The 22,998-nt window shown below is 46.6% G+C and overlaps 1 protein-coding gene across 4 annotated transcripts in view; it reads right to left on the bottom strand.

Annotated features, from left to right (window-relative positions):
• NFATC2 (nuclear factor of activated T cells 2) overlaps nt 1–22,998 on the bottom strand; it is a 157,963-nt gene that overhangs the window by 118,390 nt on the left and 16,575 nt on the right. For 2 of the 4 annotated variants that reach the window (XM_036827096.1, XM_036827097.1), the window contains exons 2-3: nt 5,823–6,320; nt 1,330–1,501 (exon numbers count right to left, since the gene is read on the bottom strand). In XM_036827096.1, the coding sequence (XP_036682991.1) occupies nt 1,330–1,501; nt 5,823–6,307 (657 nt within the window). In that variant the 5' untranslated portion in view covers nt 6,308–6,320. Of the gene's footprint in view, nt 1–1,329; nt 1,502–5,822; nt 6,835–22,998 lie in introns of all 4 variants that reach the window. The other 2 variants (XM_036827095.1, XM_036827094.1) reach the window with 1 other exon arrangement.

The following is a 22,998-nucleotide window of genomic DNA, read 5'->3' as shown; positions in this document are numbered from 1 at the left end:
CTAACCCCATGAACCTGAAGGGCATGGGGAACACCCTGGGCTTTCCACAGGTCTACCTTAACAAAGGGTAAAATCAAGCCTATAAAAGTTCAATGTGATCAGCCAGTAACTGAACTACCTTTAGAGGAAGATAACAAAATCAAGAGGCTCTACAATGTCCAGTACTCGTCATCATCACAATGTCAGTATACAGTCAACAATTACTAGACATGCAAAGAAATAGTAAAATGTGACTTGTGGTAAATGAAAAGAAGCAACGAATGCAAACAAAATCCCCAAAAGGCTGTGATGTTAGATTTAGAAAAAGCAACTGCCAGGATTTATAAGTTCTTAATATTATCATTAAAGTCCTTAACCAGGTATATACACTCAAAGCTACCTGTGAAGATTTTAGGGTTAGAGGTTTGTATGTTTGTTTTTTGTCTGAATTGTACTTGTGTCATGTAGTTTCAGTGGATGCTCAAGAATCTGCATTTTTAACAACTACTCTAAAGGGTTTTGATGCACCATCAGATTCTTATCATAGAATACTTTTACTTTAAGGCAAATTTAAAAGAGTTAAATTAATTTAAATGTATTAAAGGGCTGGTTAATTGAGTTGGTTGGTGGGCACCAGTCAGCAATTCCTGGTTAACCAGACTATACAATCAAGAATATTTCAACTCAATATTCTGGAGAAAAAAAACAGTTCTCCACTTATTTTGAAAAAAAAATCTGAGGTTAAATCAAAAGCCACAGACATAAAAGATAATGCTTAAGGAAAAACCAGGAGGAAATGCTCAGAGTATAATGTAAAGTGAAAAAAAATCAAAGTACAAACTACTATAACATCAAGTATAAAAATGTACAGTGATAGACATTGCCATGTTTATGAATAGAAAAAAAGGCAACAGGAAATATATCAAAATGCTAATAATAGTTATTTTAGGTATTTGACTCTGCGTAGTTTTAACTTTTCCCCAGTTTTCAATATATTGATTTTCCTCAATGGACTCTCATCTGAAATTTAAACACAAAATGATGGCTTCAGAAACCTTCAATACAGAAACCTCTGCAAAACTCTAGTGGTCTCTCAATCAGAAAGAGAAGGAAGAAGAAGCTTGAGCATGAATATCATTTCTATCCTTATCCAGCTCAGTAAAACTTTTGTCTATGGCTTCTGAGTAGCTGGATTAGCTTCTGATACTCAGTCTCAAATTTCCCATCCCTCAGAGGAATAAGAGGCTAAGACACATACCTCAACCTAATAAGCACCAAGCAGTAGCTCAGCAGAAGTAAATCACCCAGTGATAAATGAGGACGCAAAACGAAGAGAACTCAAGGCCATACCTGAACCACAGGGTGGCCGCCGGTCGGAGCTTTGACAGCCCCTCGGCTGCCTTCTGTCTCGTAGTGAGCTCGGTGATGTGGCTTGGGCTGCACCTCGATCCTCAGCTCATAGGAGCCTGACTGGTGGGAGAGTGGCCACTCAAGTGGAGGGAGGGATGCAGTCACTGGGATGCTGAAGGAGGAAACAGAATCAGTCATGTGTACAATAAATCATATCCCGTCAATCTGTACAATAAACATAAATGGTCCCTTTTCTGAAAATCATGTCCAATGGGCATATGATAAAATGTTGGCTGTTGGGAGGCACACATTTCTCAGACATGATAGGTAGGGCTCTTCACAAGGTAGAGATCTTTTTCATTCTCTTTCTTTGTTTTCCCTTCCATCTTGATGAAGACAGAATGACTGACATCTCAGTTTATGAAGCTAAGTTCATAATATGATTGTTCTAGCATGTTCTGAACCACTGTAGCTTATTTTCCTCTGGAAATTTTGAAGAATATCACCTCTCACCTCTAAAGAACATCCCTTAGCCAGGATGTTTTCCTTTTCCGAAGGAGTAAGTGTGGGAGAAGGAACACTGAAATAGAAATCAGGGGCCCCACTGTGTCACTAACTTGCCATGTGACGTTAGGTATGCAACTTCATCTTTCTTATCCTCAGTATCCTGTAACCACAAATGGACTAGATGACATCTGAGAGTTTTTCTAGCTCTTATTTCTATGTCTGATGTCTCAAATAAAAGTAAATTTAGGGAGAGGCCATTCCCAGTCACGATCATTACTTCTTGGGTCAAGTGTAGAACATCTAACCACAGAGAGGTGTCTGGTTTTGGTATGGATGAGCCAAACCACTCAGACTTCCTACAATTAAATGAGGAGTAAAGGTCAAGAGCATGACTGGAGTTACACACCCAAGTTCAAGTCCCAGCTCCACCTCTACCTACCTGTGTGACTTAGAGCAAATGCCTCTATCTCCCTAGGCCTTAGTCTCCTTCAACTGTGAAATGGGGATACTGAGATCATATAAAGAGCTTAAGCACAATAACTGCTCAATAAATATTAGCTATAATTATTTTTTCATGTAATATAGTGTATATTTCAAATAAATAGTTACTTCCTGCAGACGATCTGACTACAGTATTAATGGTATCGGATATGTATGCTTTGGCATCTGAATTTGTAAAATCTTTGAGGGCATTACGTTAAGTTTCATTTTATTATACAGTCTCAACCCTACCCAGCACACACATCAGGTACTTGATATGAGGTTAGAATTAGGTCATTGAAGAGGTGAATGAAGTCTTGACAATCTATCTAGACCATTCACTCAGAGCCCAGGAGAACCTAAAGACATTTTCCCAAGATCACAGAGCAAGACACAGCCAAGGCTCCAACTTAAGTCTCTTGACTCCCGGTCCAGTGCTCCTTCCACATCTCTACACTGTCTCTTATCTTATTAATTTATTTAAAATAGGCCCAAGAAAATACCTCACTGATGGAATGAGTCTAGAGCAATGCCTGAGATTTGCTAGGTCGTCAGTGAATATTCAGTGGGTGGGCGGACGAATGAATGGAAGGATAAATGGATGAATGAACAAGCAGTTTTATTTCAAAGAACACCCGTATGTTCAAAGTAGCTTTGAAGTTGCAAATGCATGGATTTGTGTCACTATGTCCTGATTTTTCACACGCAGGAGAAAACATTAATCTAATCAGGACAGTCTTTCCTGCTAAGCCCAAAACTGCTAGAAGCTAACATTATCAACTGGACTTAATTAAACATTTGCAGGGAGGCCAATTCTATCCTTTCTCTCTTACAGCAATTCCAAGGGGAGAGTGGAGGGGGCAGAAGCCCCACAAACCCCATCAGTGCCAGAGCCGAACGTGAACATACAATCCAACTTACAATTCCATCCTCGCTATGCAAGCGAATCTCCAGCCCTTCTTTATAACCACACTGCCTCCTGAAGCCCCTTTAACTCTGAAGTCTCAGGTGTCTAAAGTGCCTTTATTTCTACCTTAGTTACAGTTCCAAGATGCCTTCAAGCTTCTGTCTACATCCAAGGTGCCATATGTGTTAAATACTCTTATTCTCATGTATGCAAGTTAAAATTTTCTAAAGTTAGCAAAATAAGGTTCATTAAAAAATCACTCCACCCCTGTATGAATCAAAACATTTAGTGAGTAGAAGATTCAATGGAATATCCCTAAGTATCAACTTCTAATTTTGTTTGGTTCTGGAATAGGTGTTTGACAACCGAAATATAATCTTAAGACTCAGACCATTGGAGCCAGTCTGACATCCTGCATTTGAATTCCAGCCCCCTGCTGAGTTATCCACACTCCCTGAGATAAATATCATCGTGAGACTTCTTTGAATGCCCTATCTTCTCAATCGAATAGAAAATTCTTGCAAATATCTCACTGGCTGGCACAGATTGGCACTTGCTAGGGATTAAAGGATTCTAACTCATCAGAACCTCTCAGATCAAGCCACATAATGGAGAGGGAAGGATTTTATATACAGTAAAGTCTCAGATAAATGCCTCACAATCGTATTTTATATTAATGTTCCTCCTCACTCCCAAATAAGTCATGTTTTGGAGACTGATCAAGGAGTTGACCAGAAATAACAAGGAGTCAGGAATCTCGAATTCTGATTTCCAACTTGGTCATGAACTAGCTGGGTGCTGATGGGCGTATCACTTCACCTCTCTGAGCCCCAGTTTCTCAACCTGCACCAGGCGTTGATCTTGATCAGCATTCCTAAGGTGGCTCCAGGAAACTTTAGTCTCAGAACTCTGTGGTCAGATGGCCTTTGAAATCACCGCACATTCTGTCCACAGCAGGGAGCGGTCCCTACACAAAGGTGTCTATTAAACTCTATTAAACCCAGAAACTCCTTTCCTTAAGGGACTGACTGACCTATGATGGCACTAGTGTTCTCAGAACCTGCTTTGGAGGAAACATCAGACCAGAAGCTCCATTCAGTCCATTTCGGTCGGGGTTGGGGGCAGGTGGGCGTGGGGAAGCCAGGCCCAGTGGGCACGGCCCTAGGCTACTCTCAACCCCCCATCAATCAAAACAGCTCTACATTACCTATTTTGGCATTCAACATTTTATTTGAAAAGAAGAGGCTTCCATTTGCTAAAAGCAAATAACACTTCGAAAACGATTGGGATAATGGGAATAGCATAAAGCTTAGATTCTTCACCTAATAAAGCAGATAAAATAATCTCTGCTCCTAATCTGTGTACCTCATTTTCCTTATTATCAAAATGAAGATAAATATATAACCAATCCAGGTTTATGTGAGAATAACATGAAATAATTCAGAGAGTACTCAGAAGTGTGCCTGGCACACAGCTAGCATCCTGAAATGTTGGTGATTATTATTGTCACTATCATCACTCTAACAGCTATTGGGGACTCAATCTCCTAGCACACGGCTCATCAGTGAGGAAGCAACAAAGTGCTTCCTCTATAAGGATAAGATTCCCCGATAACAATAACAGCTGTCTCTTTCATGAGCTCTTACCTATGTAGGTCCTATGCTAAGAGTTTGATATATATTATCTCACCTAATCCTTAAAAAAACAAACAAAAAAACCATGCGGTAGGTACTATTATTATCCTCATCTCACAGGAAATGAACCAAGGCCCAGAAAGGTGCTCAATGAGAATGAAGGTCCTGATTGATTAGCAATGTCTGCCCTGGGCACGGCATCCAAAAGGTGCTCAGTGAGAAAGAGGGCCCTGCATGATTAGTGATGTCTGTTATGGGCACAGCAGGATGGCAGCAGCAGACATGCCCATGATCACACAGCCAGTGAGTGGCAGAGCCAGGACTCAGATCCATCCCTGGAGACCCCAAGCCTACATGCTGCTATTCATGCATCTCTTCAGCTTGCCAAGATTTTAAGCTCCTTGAGGATTATGGCTCCCACATTTTTTGAAGGCCTCCATATCACTGATTGCAATACTGAGGCACATAGCAGATGCCAACAAACATCAATTCGTCTTATAATAAGATAGCAAATTCCACATGTTCAGGTTTGCTTTGAGCTTACTAGAACGTCAGCTCCACGAAGGCAGAATTTTTTTTCCCATTTTGTTCACACTATCTCCCCAACACCTGTAACAGTGCCTGGCACATAGTAGGTGTTTGATAAATACTTGTTAAATAAGCGAATGCATGAATGAGCTCAGTGTCATATGAGCAATCACATGCATCCGATGACTGCATCCTCCTAACAACCACCCAGTAAGTCAGGAACACACCCGTTTTACAGATGGGAAAACTGCAGCTCAGAGTTTTGTTTTGTTTTGTTTTCCCAGAGAATTTAACTTCCTTTTCAAGGTCTGGCAGCCAGTAAATGGAGAGCCAGGATTTAAGACCAGTCTAGCCAACTCTGAATCCCACGCTCATAACCAGAAAACCTTCTCTTAAAACTGGACCATGGAATAAATCGTTTTCAAAGCCTGACTCACCTGCAGATGGGAATGGCGGGCACCAGCTGCTTGGGCCAAGTTGGTGGCACCAGCAAGATGGACTCGGGGGCTGAGTTCCTCCTCTCCTCCTGCTCGCAGGGCCCCAGGAACTCCACGGCCGGGTAGATGTGGCGGGGCAGGCCAGCCTTGGACGGGGCGGTGGACACCGGCGACGGGTCGGGGCTGGTCTTCCACATCTTGGTGGGGATCCCACAGGGCGAGTCGGCAGCGAGGCTGTTCAGGGCATCCATGAGGACGGCAGAGCCAGCCGCGGGGGGGTACCCGGCAGGGGCGCCGTCGTCCCGGGGCTGCGGCGAGGGGCTCCGCGAGCGCTGGGGTGAGGCTCCGGGCAGCGGGGCAACCAAGGCCCCAGCGCACGAATGCCTCCGCTTGGTACCAGGCGACGAGGAGCGGGAGGCCGGACGGGGCACGGGCGAGTGGCGGCCCAGGCAGCTGTCCTCAGCGAGGCCGGTTCGAGGTGACATTATTGGCGAGGTTCTGGGGGAATAATGAGCAGGGATGTTTTGAAACTGGGGACACAGGTCGTCGGGCCCGCCGTTATTGGGCGAGACGCAGGGCGAGGTGTAGGGGGAGAAGGTGTCGGAAATGAAGCTGGCAGAGGAGCCGCTGCTAGCGGGGCTCAAGCAAAGCGGCTCGCGGTAGCCCTCGAAGCCGGGCACGGGCAGCGTGAACCTCGGGCTGGCGCCCACCCCCGGCAGGGGCGGCTGCTCCACCAGGAGGCCAGTGTCTCTCACGCGGAAGGGCCCCCCTGCCTGCATCAGTTCGTGGGATGGAGTGATCTCGATCCGAGGGCTCAGGCCCGAGGCCCCCGCTGGCTTGGCAGGGCACAGAAAGTTCTGGGGCCCTACCCTATCCGGCTCTCCCAACCGGCGGGGGGGCTCGCCAGAGAGACTGGCTAGGGGGCTGTATGGCTTGAGGCCATAGTCCAGGACATCATCGGGGTATGCGAGTCCGGAGGGTGGGCTGGCGACCTTATGTGCATTCGGTTCTTCTGGAAAGAGAAGGGGGGAGGGAGGGGTCTTTTTAAGCCTCTAAAACACAACTCCGGATGCAGAGCAATCACAGATTGGGTTTTGTCTCCTGTTATTTTTTATTTTTAATCCCCACCACACCAAACCCCAGAGCTAGAAACTCCTTCCCTCACAGAAGGAAAGTGAGGCCACTTCATCCCAGATTCCTTGAACGGAGAGATCAAAGCGGAAGGATTTTAGTGCAGGTGCACAAGCACAGCTGGTCCAAGCCGTGCAGCAACAGCCAGAGACCTGGATGGCTGGCTGGGCTAACAGCTTCCAAACTTTTGTTTCAGCGCAACCCTTAAAAGAAATGTGATTTTATTTCACAATTCAGTTCACACCATCATATTCACTGGCAACTGAAACAAAAGCTTCCCAAAACAATACTTACCCTGCTACGTATGATGCACTCTTATCTATCCTCCTGTCTGGGGTTATTTTGTTTAAATTCTGGTCATAACTCATTAAACAGATTTCCTGTCCCACCAGTGGGTCATGACCCACAGTTTGAAAAACACTGACCTAGGCCCATCTGCTCTTTCTACCTGTATGATACAGCTACAAGATGCAGGGGGAGGCCGCAGAAGCTCCGGAGACCATGACGCTCTGGGTTCAAATCCCAAATGTTTATGCCCACATGTAAAAAAGTGACTTAATTTACAACCAGGACTCCTGAGCCATATCTCATCTTGTGCCATTTTACAGATGAGGAAACTGAGGTCCAGGGAGGGGAAGAGATTCACCCAAATACAGAATGAACAGGATTAGAAATCCCCCAGAAAAGCTACTTGGCCCCCAAAAGACAGAGCCATAGCTATAGAGCCTCCCAAACTAGTAAAATCAGTGGATACAGAATGATCTAATTTTTTTCTTTAATCGTGGCCACCTAGCTCAGGCTTCTGCTGCCTCCTCGAAAGAACCCGTGGCTGGAGAGTGAGATTAGTGAGGGAACTAGCTATTTGTTCCCACCATCCCACACCCCGCTCCTCCTGCAAGCTCCCCAGCTCAACAGAGGCCCCTCCACCCTCTCTGTCGTTACTTGGGTCAGCCTCAACTCTTCTCTCATGCCCTTACATCCAATCCATCAGCAAAGCCTGACCGCTCTATTAAAACGTGAACCAAATTCATGTGTCACCACCTCCCGCCACCCTCTTCCACTTGGACTGTTGCCGTCACCTCCTTCCTGGTCTCCCCATTTCTACACTCACCCTCTATGGTCTGTTCTCCACGCAGCCATCTATTGAAATGTCCATTGTAAAGTGAAACCCACTTTAAAGGCTTCCCTAGATGTCCCCAGGACAGTCCTTAACACACTCGTCCCCTGGCCCTGGCCTGTCTCACTACTCCCACTCTCCCCACTTTTCCCCAAGCTGACTCAGCACCAGCCCTGCTGACATCCTCACCATTCTTCAAGCAGCTCCTGCTGTGGAGCTCCCTCTCCCTAGAAACTCTCCCCCCAAGATCTTCACCTGGCTGCTTCCCTTAATTCCTTCACATGCCTGCTCAGTCAGCAGCTCCTTAGACAGGCCCATCAAAAGGATCATCTCCATCCCCACCCCTGTGTCATTCTCCACCCCATTTCCCTGCCGTCTTTTCTCCACTGACACCTGTTAGCAGCTCACATCACATCAGATATTATCTGTTTAGAGAATCGCATGCTGCTAGATCAGGGGCAGGCAAACTACAGCCCCTGGACCAAAGTTGGCCCACAGATTGCATGTGTAAGTAAAGTTTTATTGGAACAAAGCCGCTCCTATTTGTTTACACATAGCCTGTGGCCGGCTTTTGCACTATAACAGCAGAGCTGGTTGGTGCACACAGGTGATCCTCCACTTCCTCGGTGCCCTTTCTGGGCCATCCTGGGGTAAGTGCTATCTGGTTTAGCTGAGCTGATCTCATAGGGTTCAGGTGGTGCCCCACCCCAGGTGAGAGCCCAGAAACGGCTTTCCACAGCTCCTAGGATCAAGATAAACAACCTCAACTAGGTCAGCCCGGTTGAGCCTCTGCCTGCCCCTCTAGCCTTGCCTCTCTCTACCCTCTCCCCCTCTCCTCTCTCTCCGGACTCCAGCCAAACTGGCTGTCATTCTCAGAAAATGCCAAGCTCCTTTCTGCCTCAGGACCTTTGCACTTGCTGTTCCCTCTGCTCAACAACTCCTCCCCCACCCAGCCCTCTTCATAACTAAAACCGCTCCTTCGCTGAAGCTTGGCTAAAGTGTCATGTGCTCTCAGAAGTCCTTCTGACCTTCTTGACGAGATCAGACCCCACTCACACTTCCCTGCTCTGCTCCACTGCACTTCTCACAATTCTAATTCAGTAATTCTGTGGCTACTTGTTTATCATCTGCCTCTCCCCCAACTCCCAGCCCCACCTCCACCAATCAGTCAATTCCATGAGGACTCTCTCACCACCACCACCCCCACTGTATTCCTAACGACTGGACAGGACCTGCCACAAAGCAGACCCTCCAAAACTATCTGTCGGTCTGCTGAATAAAGCATGAAATATTTAAACTACTCCTCAAAGATGCTAACATCCAAACCAAAAGGTAGAAAGACGTCATCTTAAGAGAGGGTGATTTGGTAATATCTATCTAAATTCCAAACGCACGTATACTTGGAACCAAGCAATGTCACTTTTAGAAATTTATCCAGCACATGCGCAAAACCAGGTATGCATAAGTTTAGTCAGTCCAGCCCTGTTTATAATCCCCAAAGACTGGAAGCAACCTACTGTGCATCAGCTGGGGATGGGTTAAATTCTGTCATTCACATAGTGAGATACAATACAGTTACAAAAAGGGTTGAAAACGTTCTTTTTACATTGATATAGAATGACCACAAGATATTGTTAAAGATGCACACAGTATGCATAGGATAGAAACAGAGGGTGAGTGTGTACACACACACACAATACACACACACAATGCTTATGGGTACACAGGCTTTCCCTGGAAGTTACAGGTAACAGTGATTTCCTCCAGGGAGAAGAACTAAGTAATTAGGGGCAGAGGCAGAAAGGAGACTCTGATTTCTGTACTACACTGAGGAATAGAAAGATAATTTCCAAAAGGCACATGTTTTTATTTTATTTATTTTAAGGGGGCGGGGGGCGGTGACATAACATGATATATAGCAATGACACTTGGTTTAGGAAGCAGGAAATTGCGTTCTAGTCCTACTCTGCCACTAACTAGTTGTGTGACCTTGGAAAAGTCCCCCACCCACTCTAGGTCTCAACCTCCTCATTTGTAACCGGACGGCGTTAAACCAGATCAGTCTCCTTGGCCGCTTCTGGCTCTGACGTCCTTTCATTTTTCTAACTAGAGTCTGTAGGGTCTAGGGTTCTTGTAAAGCTGCAGTTCAAGATAAACTTGTACTTGTGCCTGCACACACACACACACACACACACACACACACACACACACACACACTGCCTTCCTGGCAGGTAACAGAGCATAGATTTTTAATCTATGAAGAGATCCAGGTCAAATCCATGTCCGACAACATTCAGATAATCCATTGCCCTGCGAACCAGCAAAACAAAACACAGAAAGCCTCTTAGCAAAAATTCCAGCCTTATCAGAAAAACTGCATTACATCTTATCAGAAACACCCCCTCGGGGCTGATGTGAAAGTCACAGAAACTTTTTGCCATAAAAACACACATCACTAACACTCCGGGGCAGCAATGAAAAAGAGAAAGGCCAGTTTGCTGAGCAAAAGCATTTAAAGCATTTACATTGGTTTTAATTAATCCAAGCAGCAGAGTTTCTTTTTCTTTTCTCTCCCCAAGAGTTTGAAAGCTTACCCACAAGCAAGTAATGGAGGTAATTTATAATCATTTAATTCTCATTTCCCTGGGTATTTGACAGTAATTCTCACAGACAAAAGGCTCATGATTAAAATATTTCTTTAAGTAGCTAGGATTCTTCACTATTTCTCCGTAAACAACTGCCACCCTTGCAGATAGCTCCCTCACTGTGCCCACACAGCACTGGGCCAAGTTCATTTCATCTCAGAAGTACCAGATTCTGTCAGAAGGGTTTCCAAAAAGCTTGCTTTTCTTACCACTTGCATGATCTTTGCTATATTCATGTACCACCAGTGAATATTATTCACTTAATATTTCTATTTAAATTCGTTCGCATATTACTTTCTTTTTTTTTTACGGAAACTTTACACCCATGCCACAAATGGAAAATCAGTGTCACCTCCATAAATAGAAGGTAGGGTAAAACTACAATCAAAATAAAAGTTACTAAATTCAAGCAAGACACTGTTGCTAGCCAAAGGCTCTGAGCCTGAGGCCCACTTTTTTTCCTCCTTGATGCTCTTTATTTAAATAAGGTATCATTTATACATACAGATTTTGAGTGCAGAGTTCAGTGAGTTTTGCCAGATGTTCTACACCCTTGTCACTACCACAATCATGACGCAGGACATTTCCACGACCCCAGAAAGTCTGCCTTTTTTAAATCTGGAAGTGGGGTGGGGGGGGAGGAAACGGCAAGTGTCAGAAAGAAAGGCGTTAAAGACACAGTAGCAACTGATGGAGGCCTCACTCCTGACTCAAGAGAAGGCGCCCTGCCAAGGGGATGACCCGCGTATGCAATGTACTCATTGGGGCGGCCCGTGAGACCATCCCACTTGCCATGTGAGGTACCCAGCCCACACTCGAGGCATTAGGATTCCAAAAGAGGCAGAAGGTGGAGGCAGAGATGAGGGATTCAGAGGTTGCTGCTCTCAGTCCTCTGTGCCTCCATGCTTTTGCACATGCTGTTCCCCATGCCCAGAACACCCTTCCATACCTCCTGTCCTCACTTTTCCTAGCAAGCCACTATTTGTCCATCAAGATTTCACTTGGGCCACCTCTTCCTAAAAGCCCTCCCTAGGCTGGATCAGACACTACAGGCTCTGTAGTGTTGCCAGAACCTAAAGAGTCGTGTAGTGAAGCCTATCAAGTATAGATTCACTCGTCTGTCTCCCTACTAGACAGTGAGCTTTTTGAAGGCAGATAAAGGCCGATCATAATAACAACAGCGGCAGCAACAGCAGCTAACATGTGCTGAGAATTTATATGCCAGGCTCTGCTGTAAACACATTACCTGGAGTAAATTATTTAATTCTCACAACCTATGAGACGGGCACTGTTTACTCCCCTTTTATAGATGGGTTAACTGAGGCACAAAGAGGTGAATTAACTTGCCCGAGGTCTCACAGCTTGAACCCAGCAGACCTGAGACCAGGGGTTCTCAGCCTCAGAACTACTGACACTGGGGGCTACAGACTTCTTTGCTGTGAGGCTGCAGGTCATTCAGCAGCACCCCTGGCCTCTACCCACTAGATGCCAGGAGCACCCCCTCCCCTCTCTCAGTTGTAACAACCAGAAGCACCTCCAGGCATTGCCGAATTTCTCCTGCGAGGCAGAATCACCCGCAGCTGGGAACCACTGCTCTAGGCCCCACGGTTCCGGGCCCTGCACGCAGCCCAGGCCCCAAAGAATGTTGGGAGCATCCATCCACGAGTCAAACCTGAACTGATTCAGAAATGAGACATCTGCTCCCCGTCAGCCCTAGCAGGTAAATCGTTTGTGCAGCAGACATCTGAAAGTCGAAATATCATCGCCCTTCCTTCCGTCAAGTTCCCAGGTGCTGACCCCAACATCTAGGCCCCATGAATATTTGGGGAGATCTCTGGCCACTCTCCAAAAACCGCAAGACAAGACTGCTGCGGAGGCCACTCCAGCCCCGCCCTAGCAAGGCGTCTGCACTGAGGGCCGGGTCTCGGTCCATACACAGTGCTAGGGGCCCCCAGCTCCACGGCTCACCCCTCCCCCTCCCCCGCCCGGCTGTGTGACCTGGGGGACCTCTGAGTCCTCGTGTATAACAGTTGCTGAGGTTGGTGACAATACCCACCTGATGTTTCACCTTATCCACATGAAGCCCAAAACACACAAAATAAACACTCGGTAAATGGGGCCTTCCAGTATACTCGTACTATCATTATGGAAAGAACGATCTTCTAAGTGAAAATTCTCCCCTTGCTCTGCTTTCATTGCTTATTTTACAACTTGCAAGTGTGACACACACTGGCCCCCAAGTGCCTTCAAAAGCATTAAAAAAGAAAAAGAGAAGAAATTTTTATAAAAATAAAATGGATTGGTCAGCACTTTGGGAATTCTCTTTTTCTGCTAGCCTTCAGAAAATATGTGGAGTAAGTAAAGAATGCCTGAACACCCCCTCCGCTCCATGCTTTGTACTCCCTCTTCTGGGGTACCTGGGAGCTGATCAACTAAATCTTACTAAAATGTTAGTGACACAGTGAGCTAGTTGCAGTAACAAAAGTGATTCTCGCTAACACATCTCTACCATATACTTTATACCAAGAACCACTATGTATGCATTTAGCATATACTAATGTTTGTCTTACGAAAGACCTACGAAGCAGGTGATAGTTTCCTCATTTCATAAATGGGGAACGTGAGGCTCAGAGAGGGTGATTAATTTGCCCAAGGTCACACAGCTTCTAAGTGGCAGAGCCAGATTCAGTCTCAGGCAGCCCACCCAGCTCCTCCACCCCCATAACACATGAAAGGGGATATGTCCTGGATGGTGATACCTTAACTCCAACACATAGAAATGAGGTGTCCCCAGAATAGGAACTGCTCTGGAGCCCCATCATGAGGTAGGCTGCCCTAGACAACTAAAGACACGGATTCCTTTCTTCTGGAATACTCACAATCCCTCCATTTGCCCCAGGATTGAGTCAACGATTATTTAAAAATCCCACTCAGGCCACAAGGAGCTCTCTGCCAGTGCCTGCCCTCTTGGAGCCTCTGGCGGGCCTGTTGCTCACCCTTAAGGACACACGGCCAAGTCTGAGACAGCCGCCAGCGCCAACTCACCAGCCAACAGATCGCTTTTGAAAAAAGGAACAGCAAGAGAACATCTTCTCCGCCTAGAACTACAGGCGGGTGGAATTTTCAGGAAGCAGAATAGAATGACCAAAATAGAAACCCAGCTAAGGAACCTACATGAGGCATCTGTCCTTTGGGGAAGGGGGAAGGGGAAAGGGACTGCACAAACCGGTGCTCTCAGGCTTGAACGACTCGGAGGAGAGAAGCCAGGGCACGGTCTGGAGGCCAGATGCCCCTCAGGCTGGCAGCAGGGCCCCAGAGCTGCAGTCCATCCCTGTCTGAGGTGATAGACCCACCGCTCAATGAGCTCACACCCCAAGGTGGTGTGAGTTCCGGGCGCTGGGTTTGAGACGTCACAGTCTGTTGCCACGGCAGCATTAGGATGCCACAACCTGGCACTGTACATGTGCAGCCAGAGGACAGGGGGGAAGGTGGAGGGAAGGAATCCCGCCTCCCTCCGTCCCACTCCTGTCATAACCTCCTCTGTGTCGGGGGCTGCAGGAAATGCCAAGAGGAGCAAAAGGTGGATGGATTTTTCATCTGGCAGCTTGCACCACCTATAGGAAAGACCTTCTTTGAAAAGTTACAGGTTGTGCTTCAAGTAATAAATTCAGCACTTAGCAAACTTTCCAAAGGGCCCCCCATGCCCCTACTGCCCCCACCATGCACAAACGCCGAACAGTAACTGGATTCCCAATCAATGGATCGTGTGTATTAATAATGACGGAGAATCAGGTTGTCACACCCATCACTCAGAGATGACATACACAGAAGCAGGGCATGAGAGGTGAGAAATTCCATCCAGATAAGTCAGGTCCAGAAATGCCAGAAAGGGAAGAGAGGCAGTTTACCATCCTGTCTCGTCAATGTGGAACCACTAGAAAAAGCCACCTTGAACGCTATGCTCTTTGCTGACCTTGCCCCAGCTAAGGCAGCTGTCTGCCTTCACCAGACAGGGCAGAAAGGAGGGCTCGGTCCTGCCTCCCAGGCAGCCTGCCATGAGGCCAGGCGCCTGGGACACAGGATCCAGGACCCGGGACAATTTGCAAGCACCGAGCCTTACAGACTGGCTACTGGCGTGGCTGTCTGCAAAAACACACGCACCCGCAGGCTGACACGTATTCCTTTTGGAGAGAAGCAGAGACATGTATGGAATCTGCAACCCATGTGCCTCAAGGTCAGCTTTTGGATGGGGGCAGCAGGGCCCAGGCATCTGGCAGACATGAGACCTCACCTCTGTCCTCAAATTGGGATAGAAAGAACCGGTTGCAAGTCATTCCATGGGGCCCTCGTGCTTTTAAGAAGTTCAAAGACCTTCTTATTTTTATTCGTTCACTGCACCTCGAGCTTTCCCGTGTATTACCTCTCTCGCTGGGGTTTACAAGCACCCTGGGAAGCAGGAACCATCAACTCCTCTGTGTTACAGAGGGGGGCCCTGAGACTCAGGGGCACGAGGATTCACCCAAAGTCACAAAAACAATCAGGGGCAGAGCTGGGGTTCAAACTGAGACATCATTTAAATGCAGTCAAATGCACAGATATTAGAAGCACACCTCGTGCCTTTTTACAAATGTATGCACCGTGTACCCACCAATCAAGATATAGAATGTTTCCATCCTGCCAGAGGGTTCTCTGGTGGCCCCCCCCCCCAGCCAATAACCCTCATTCAGGGGGACCCGCTCGCCTGCCTTCTCTCACTATAGCCTGGGTTTGCCTGCTTTGACCATCGTATAAATAAAACCGTACGAGATGTACATGTCACCGTTTTCCTCAACCTTATGTCTGAGATTTAACCATGTCGTATGCAGCTGCAGTTTCTTTTGCATCTCTGTGTAATAGTCCATCAAATGATGACATCAGACTTTACTTGTCTGGTCACCTTGCCATACTGCCTCCGTTTTTCAAGAAGACAGCCATTTGAGATTGAACTTGTGCTTCAGGGAGATCCGTCTCTAAGAAAAGGCAGTCTCTCCGCATTTGTCACGCAGTGCTCAACAGAGAGTGACTTCCTCGCCAAAAGGAAAAGGAAAGATCTGGTCAGAAGAATTAGCCAGAAGTAGATCTCAGATAATCCTCCCTCAGAAACAGGGCTTGCGTGGCTACCCGCCTCTCCGTCAAAGCCCTGCGCAAGGGGACATGGGAGGGGGCACGGCCACCTTCCTTGCTTTCCTTCCTCTAACTCACTCAGCAAAGGCCCCCTCACCTTTACGCCAGCCCCTCAAAGAGCTGTAGCCTTTACGGAGTCCTACAACCCCTGTCACGGCCTGCGAAGCTGATTTCCACCTTTCTTTCAGGCAACTTGAAATCCAAGTGGAAACTTCCCCTTGAAGACAGTGGGGCCCCATAACCCTTGGCCAGGGGCAGAGACTTAAAATTAATACCTGATTGACAGATGGGTGCTTTATTTACACTCGTCCCCAGGAGCTTTCACTTTGGTGCCGTGTTCCCCGAGGGCGGGCACACTTCATCCATCGTGGCCCCTGCCAAGCCCGGTCATTAATGACATTCCTCCTTTCTCCTTGGCAACGGAGGTGATGTAACCCGTTGCGGATTTCAGACCCTCATCCCACCTTCTTAGGATCACACAGGTAAACAGCCCCTTTCTGAAGTCTTTACAATGACTTTCGCAGGCACTGCAGACTTAAAGCGTTCCCCACCTCCTCGTCTAACGGTCACCCTTTTTCAGCACACCCAAGCAGGTTTGTTTTGATAAAGAACTTTATAAATCCTGAGCTTTGCAGGCAACTTTCTTACTTCAGACAGCTCACTCAGGCGTGGCTCAATTAAAATTCACACAGAAGGACTGGCTTTTAGAAATATGTCGTATTAACTAAAACAGGTCCAGGTGAGAAAATGCTCTTTCCCAAAACCTCAGATTAGGAGGCATGGAGGGTCCCCAAATGCCAACTCGGGAAAAGCAATCTCTCTGCTCTTCCTGTAGCTTCCCGTCTACCTTTGATATATTTCTCTTGCAGAGGAAAAAAAGCACTAAAAGTCCAAGGCACAGGACTTTAGATCTAAATGCCAGTCCGTAGGAGATGCAAGGGACAAAGGAACACGTTTAAAAAACACCACAGGGATGCCACTGGCAAAATCCATCACGTGGAGACCAGCACAGGAAAAATGACCCTGCTTCTTCAACAAATAAACGGCAAGAAAACAGACTGATGGGGATTTTTATAAAATAAAAGAGACATAAATGGCCATGTCAACCAATTACAATGTGAGGATCTTGTTTGGATCTTGGTTCAAACAAATTAACCATAAACAGACCCTTGTGAGACAAGCAGGAGATTTAAACACTGGACATTTGAAATTAAGTATTATTCCTTTTCAGGTTTGATAATGGTATTTGATTTTTTTTTCAAGAGCCCTTATTTTTGAGCTACATACTATTTATTAATAAAATATTATGCCACCTGGAATGTGACATAAAGTAAGCAGGAGTGGAGATGCAGAGAACACACTGAGGCAGAGATGAAATAAGATCGGCCTTATGTTGATGATTGTTGAAGCTGGGTGCATGGGAACACGGGAGTTAACTATACCACTGTCTCTACTTTTCCATATTTTTGGAAAAGTTCGTAATAAAAGTTCAGGAAAAAGTCAAAGGCAGTTCCTCTTGCTTTGGGGGAACCCATGTGGGGCTCTGCTCCAGGTAGGTAAGCTGACAGCCCCTGACGCATCCCAGGAAGAGCCTCAGGGCCGAGTCTTGCCTTCTTCCCTGAGCTCAGTTTGGGAACAATCGGCAAAAACCGAACCTCGCACCAGCGCAGGGAAGCCGAGTTTGGCTGGAGCTCTGCGGAGCCCCGTGGCTATTTCCTGTGCTGGGCAGAGAGGAAAGAGGAAGTCCCTTCGTGGGGGGAAGCCACAAGGCATCCATCACGCTGCACTTTCCAAGGCTGCCTCTTCCTGGCCCTGGCTCAGGGGGTCCTGGGGGGCCAGGGCAGGACACCTGGGGAGGCCCTGCCTCTCACAGAGGCAGCCGCAGGGAACCTTGCAGCCTGCGAGTCAGGTCAACTGAGAAAGCTTTTGCAGCTGGCCAAGTTCTGGGGCTGAGGCAGGGGCCCGATGAGTCAGAACTGATCGTACGTAAGTTAGATAACTTGCTGTGATGCCGACTGAAGCCCAACGGCCAGTGGCTCCTCTCCAAAGAGCATCTTCTCTTAAGACTCAGGATTCATCAAAGGCCAAGGCAAAGACTCTCTCCTCCAAGGAACCAATGCTGTCAAGAAGTCAGGCGAGCCAGAAGACATCTCAGAGCCCACCACCACTGCCACCTGACACTCACACAGCCCTGCTGCCCGCGCTTAATCACACTGCCTCGTGGGAACCTGCCATCACCACCCCCATTTCACAGATGAGAAAACACAAGCGCAGAGGATCAAAATCACCTGCCCTGAGGCATACCACTAATAAGGAATTATGCAATTTTTCATCCATTTATTTGGCAACGATTTATTGCATGCTTGCTAATGCCAGGTACTTTTGCTTGGCCAAGGTCACGCAGGTAGGAGACAGCTAAGTCAGAATTTCAAGCCAGGATTTCCTGATTTCAGATCTGGTGCTCTGACTTGCTGAGCCAATGGCCCCTGGAGTTGGGGGGAACATGTACCCCAGGAGGCATGCACGACAATCTACTGGGATGTAGAAAGAAATACAGGAACGGCAGAACTCCCGTTTATATTCCGTCCTTTCCCACTTTGATTTTTGTTGCATGTTTTATGAGTATAATCCCATTAGGACAGCAGTGAACATACAATTGATAAGTATATAAATATCAAAATATACGAGGTGAATGCACCCCATGCTGGCGTACAGGGGACCCAGGAAAGCTGGAGTCAGTGAGATACTGGCTGAACTGTAGTGCTGAGGGCAGAGACCTGGGATCCTAACTGCCTGGGTTCGAGGCCTGCCCTGCCATGTACCGCTCAATGACTCTCAGCAAAAGTGAACTGACCCCCAAGGAGTCTGACTTCACCAGTCCTGGGTACGGCTGGAACAGTCCAGCGTGTAGCCAGAATTGAGGACCACTGGCCACCAATGCTGCATTTTTCCAATTTATTCATCCCCATCACCGTACAGGACTAAAAAGCCTTGGGAACCAACTCAAATAACACAGCTTTAAGATTTTAAGAACCTCTACTCCCGATCAAAAGCTAAGGCCACCTTAAGAACAGAAGGCCTTTAATTTGGAAGCTGGGATGGCATGTGTGCGATAGTAAAGCGTGATTAAGGCAACTTTCTCCCTAGTTCTTTTGACTCCCTTGACAAGGCCGCGGCTCAATTCAGCCCTCATTTCACCTTTCCAGCTGCACCTGGAGACACTATTTGTACAAAGCAGGCTTATTAAGGCCTGTCCTTAACTCGACACAGACGGCAACGTCTCTGAATGTCACATGTGTTCAGCGAACTGCTTGCTTAGGGTAGAGCTCTATTTTTAGTAAGCACCCAAAAAAAACCCATGATACTATATCCCAGCACCTCATTTGTCCCAATTTGTTTACCAGGCTGTGTCCCACATTGGCCTGGGGGCCAGGCAAGGGCAGGACCACATCTCATTCGTCTCTGTACCCCTACAGGGCCTGGCACAAAACCAGCATTCGGTGAGTGTTTGCTGAAAGAATGAGGTTTAAATTGTGCCCTGTGAATGGGTTGAGAGCAGGTGGCCCTGAGTCGAAGTGCAGGGGACGTTAGGGCTCCAGCAGGGCCTGTGACTCTACTTGGAAATGGTATAAAAGGTGCGCTGGGGGCAGAGGGGATGCTGGTTGGGGTGGGGATTTGGGGTGGGGGGGACAGTGCAGGAGAGTGTGCACATGTGCAGTGTGCTCCTACAGCGTATGGGATCTGTGGCTTTTATCAGCCTTTCAAAGGGCTGTGACCCGAAAAGTTTAAGGATCACCAGAATAAACTTCACAAGCAATGACCAGGAGTCCATTTTCCTTTCTGAAAGGTCAAAGTTAACGCCACGTGCATCGGCTTACCAGGAATCAGAGGAGGGACACACCAGACCCAATGAGGTAGACTAGAAGCGAGCACTCCTGACATGTCGGTCCCAACACAGCCCGGAGGAGATCTGGCACCTCTGGAGGTGACCGGGTATTCCCAGGACCAACCCGTCTCTCCCAGTGTATTACAAGTTGGGAGAAGTAAGAATGCATTGAATTCACAAGCACACACACAGAAATTAAACTTCTGATCTGTCTGCTAACAGCCAGCACACCTCTCCCCTCCAAGGTGGGCTCAGTAGCACTTAGCACTGGTCAGGACTCCCATAGCCCTGTCCCCATTCTTTCTATCAATATTACTACGTACTTAGCTCTCTCCCTCAGTAGAAAAATATAAGCGTTTACTTTGAATGCCTCTAGGCAAATAAATCTGAAAATCCAGATAGGTGAAATACATAATTTCTTAGAAAGATAAAGTTTACCAAAATTGACTCCAGTAGAAATAGAAAACGTAAACAGACCAGTTCCCATAGACACAATCAAGAAAGCCAACGCAGAACCACCCCCATGAAAAGGCACCAGATCTAGATGGCTTCACAGAGGAATTCTATCACAACTATAGAAACTGGATAGTCCCAATAATACACATGCTGTTCCTGAACATAGAGAAGGAAAGAAATTTAAACCTAACAGCATACCAAAAAGGACATTACAGACAAATATCACTCATACATACTGCTAAAAGAAATCCTGAACAAAATATTATCCAGTAGATGCCGGCCCCATCACCATAAGAAAATAATACACAGTGAGCAAGTGGGGTTGATACCAGGAATATTTCAACATTAGGAAATCTATTAATACAAGTGATCTTAGAAGAATAAAATCATATTTTTCCATAGATGCTAAAACGTCTATGGCATAACTCAACTCCCATTCTTAATCAAAACTCTCATGAAAATAGAAATGGATGAATACTTCCTTAACGTAATTAAATACATATGGCTCGATTCCAAAGCCAACACTGAAGGCACTCCTGCTGGGGTCAGGAACAAAGCACAGATGCCTACTTTCCACTACCATGTAGATGCTACTGGAGGTACTTAGTCAATGCAATTAGACGAGAGAAAACAATTAGAGGCTCGAACTCATTGAGGGCAGGGACTGAGTCTCATTTCCTATTATATCCCCAGGATCTAACACCATAGGTGCTCAATAGTTAGATGGATGAGTAAATGAATAATGACTCACATTACTGAACACCTCTATTAACAAAATCAAGGCTTTAATAAAAAGCTAGTAAGAAATCACACTCTGTGTTAACTGACTTAAATGGGTTAAGCCATTCAAGGCAAACAACACTATGAGGTGAGTACTATCATTTCAGTCATGTGACAGCTGAGCAGACAGAGGTCCAGAGAGGTTAAATGACTTTTCCAAGATCACGCTGCTGGTAAATGTTTTAAATTCCAGTCTTGCATGGTACCAGGCCCCTAACAAACTGCTTAACATGTGTCTCTCATCAAGAGAGGGAATGAGGAACGGAAAACAGGCTCTGGAGCAGGACTGCCAGGTTCATGTTTCAGCTCTGCCATTTACCAGCCCTGCTTTCTTGGGAAAATTCCTTCACCTCTCTGTGCCTTTGCATCCTCCTCTGTAAAACGAGGGTGACAACAGTGCCTACCTGCTAGGGTTGGAGGGGTACTACATGAGCTAATAAACATCTGCCACATGTTCAAGCTCCATAAAATGAGCACCCGACTTCCCCCAAATTCCCTAAGTGCCGACACCAATTTCTGACAACATCTGTCCCATAGGCAGTCCTCTTCCCTCCTTGGTTTTTTGCCAAGCCCATGCCCAGAGTTAAGGAGAACACCTCATGTGCATCACCAACATATTGTCACCTGGGACAAAGCCCAATAGCAAGATAAGGGCTAGTGTTGGCCCTTGGGGAGGTCCATCATGTGGAAGAAGAGAGAGGGGACTGCTATTAACATCTGGGTGAGCCAGACCCACATCTGGTACAGCTCGCTTTAGCCTCTCAAGGCTCAAGACATCCCTTCTCTTCCTGAGCCATGATGTTTCTGTGCTGCCGACTTCCCAGCAAGGGGTCATTATTTTACAGATTTCAGAGCATAATGCCTCACTCCTTAAATGGGGCTGCACATAGTGACCTCTTTCCAAAGAGCACAGTTCGGAAAGGAGTAACCTTACAGTGGAGGAACCTGCCAAAGGCTACCTCAGCCAGGTGATCAAGGCCATCATCAATAGTGATAAATCATGTTGATAGTAGGTACCCTTGATATGATGTGATGGAAATGGTCACATTACCTCTGTGGTCTCCCTCCCCCAAAACCCATAGCCCTGTCTAACCATAAGAAAAACATAAGAGCCCATTGAAGGGACATTCTACAATGTACTTGATCAGTACTCCTCAAAACTGTCAAGCTCATAAAAAAAAAACAAAAACAAACGACAGTCTGAATGTGAATAAAGTATGGACTTAGGTTCATAATACTGTATCGTAATATTGGCTCATTAATTATAACAAATGTATCCACTAATGTAAGATGTTCATCATATAGGGAGCTTGGTGCGGTGCTGGGTATATGAGAACTCGCTGTACTATCTTTACAACTTTTCTGTAAATCTAAAACTGTTCCAAAAAATAAAGTTTATTTTTAAGAAGTAGATTGTGGGGCCTTCACTGTGGTCACTTAGACACCCATCTGGCAGCCACGAAGCACCCCTTGCCAAGAAAAACTATAAAAAGCACCTCCCATCGGATTTGGCTTGGAAACTATTTCCCCGGAAATCTCCCCCCACTGCAGGAAAAAAAAAATTCGTTGATTGTGAATCTGGGAGGGGTGTATGTATTAGTTCCCTGCAAAATATGAGTTTAATCTGAACAAACAGCAAGACCACTGATGCTAGAGGGATCATTTGCAGATTCTTAACTGTATCTTTTCAAAGCAAAGGATGGCCTCCGGATTGCAACTCAAGAAGACTGGTCTCTTTGGCTGGATAATTATTTCCACCTCCAGCCGAAATAGAGAATAATTACGAATTACCATCTTCACTTGGTACCCGAGTGAAGGGCATCTCCGAAGTCAAAGCAAGCCCCTCACCTAAGGAGTTTCACCTGAAGGCGCTGTGGAAGGAAAGTGAAAACTTCTCTGCCTAACCCAGCATCTCTGGGAAACAGCAAGCCCTGGAGAGTCCGGAAAAGGCCTCCTACACACAGCAGCCAGAACAACCTCTTCCTGCTTTCCCTAATG

The sequence above is a fragment of the Balaenoptera musculus genome, chromosome 15 (assembly GCF_009873245.2).
Source record: "Balaenoptera musculus isolate JJ_BM4_2016_0621 chromosome 15, mBalMus1.pri.v3, whole genome shotgun sequence".
Taxonomy (NCBI): Eukaryota; Metazoa; Chordata; class Mammalia; order Artiodactyla; family Balaenopteridae; genus Balaenoptera; species Balaenoptera musculus.
The sequence above is the reverse complement of the archived record's forward strand: the minus strand, read 5'-3'. Positions and strand labels throughout refer to the sequence as shown.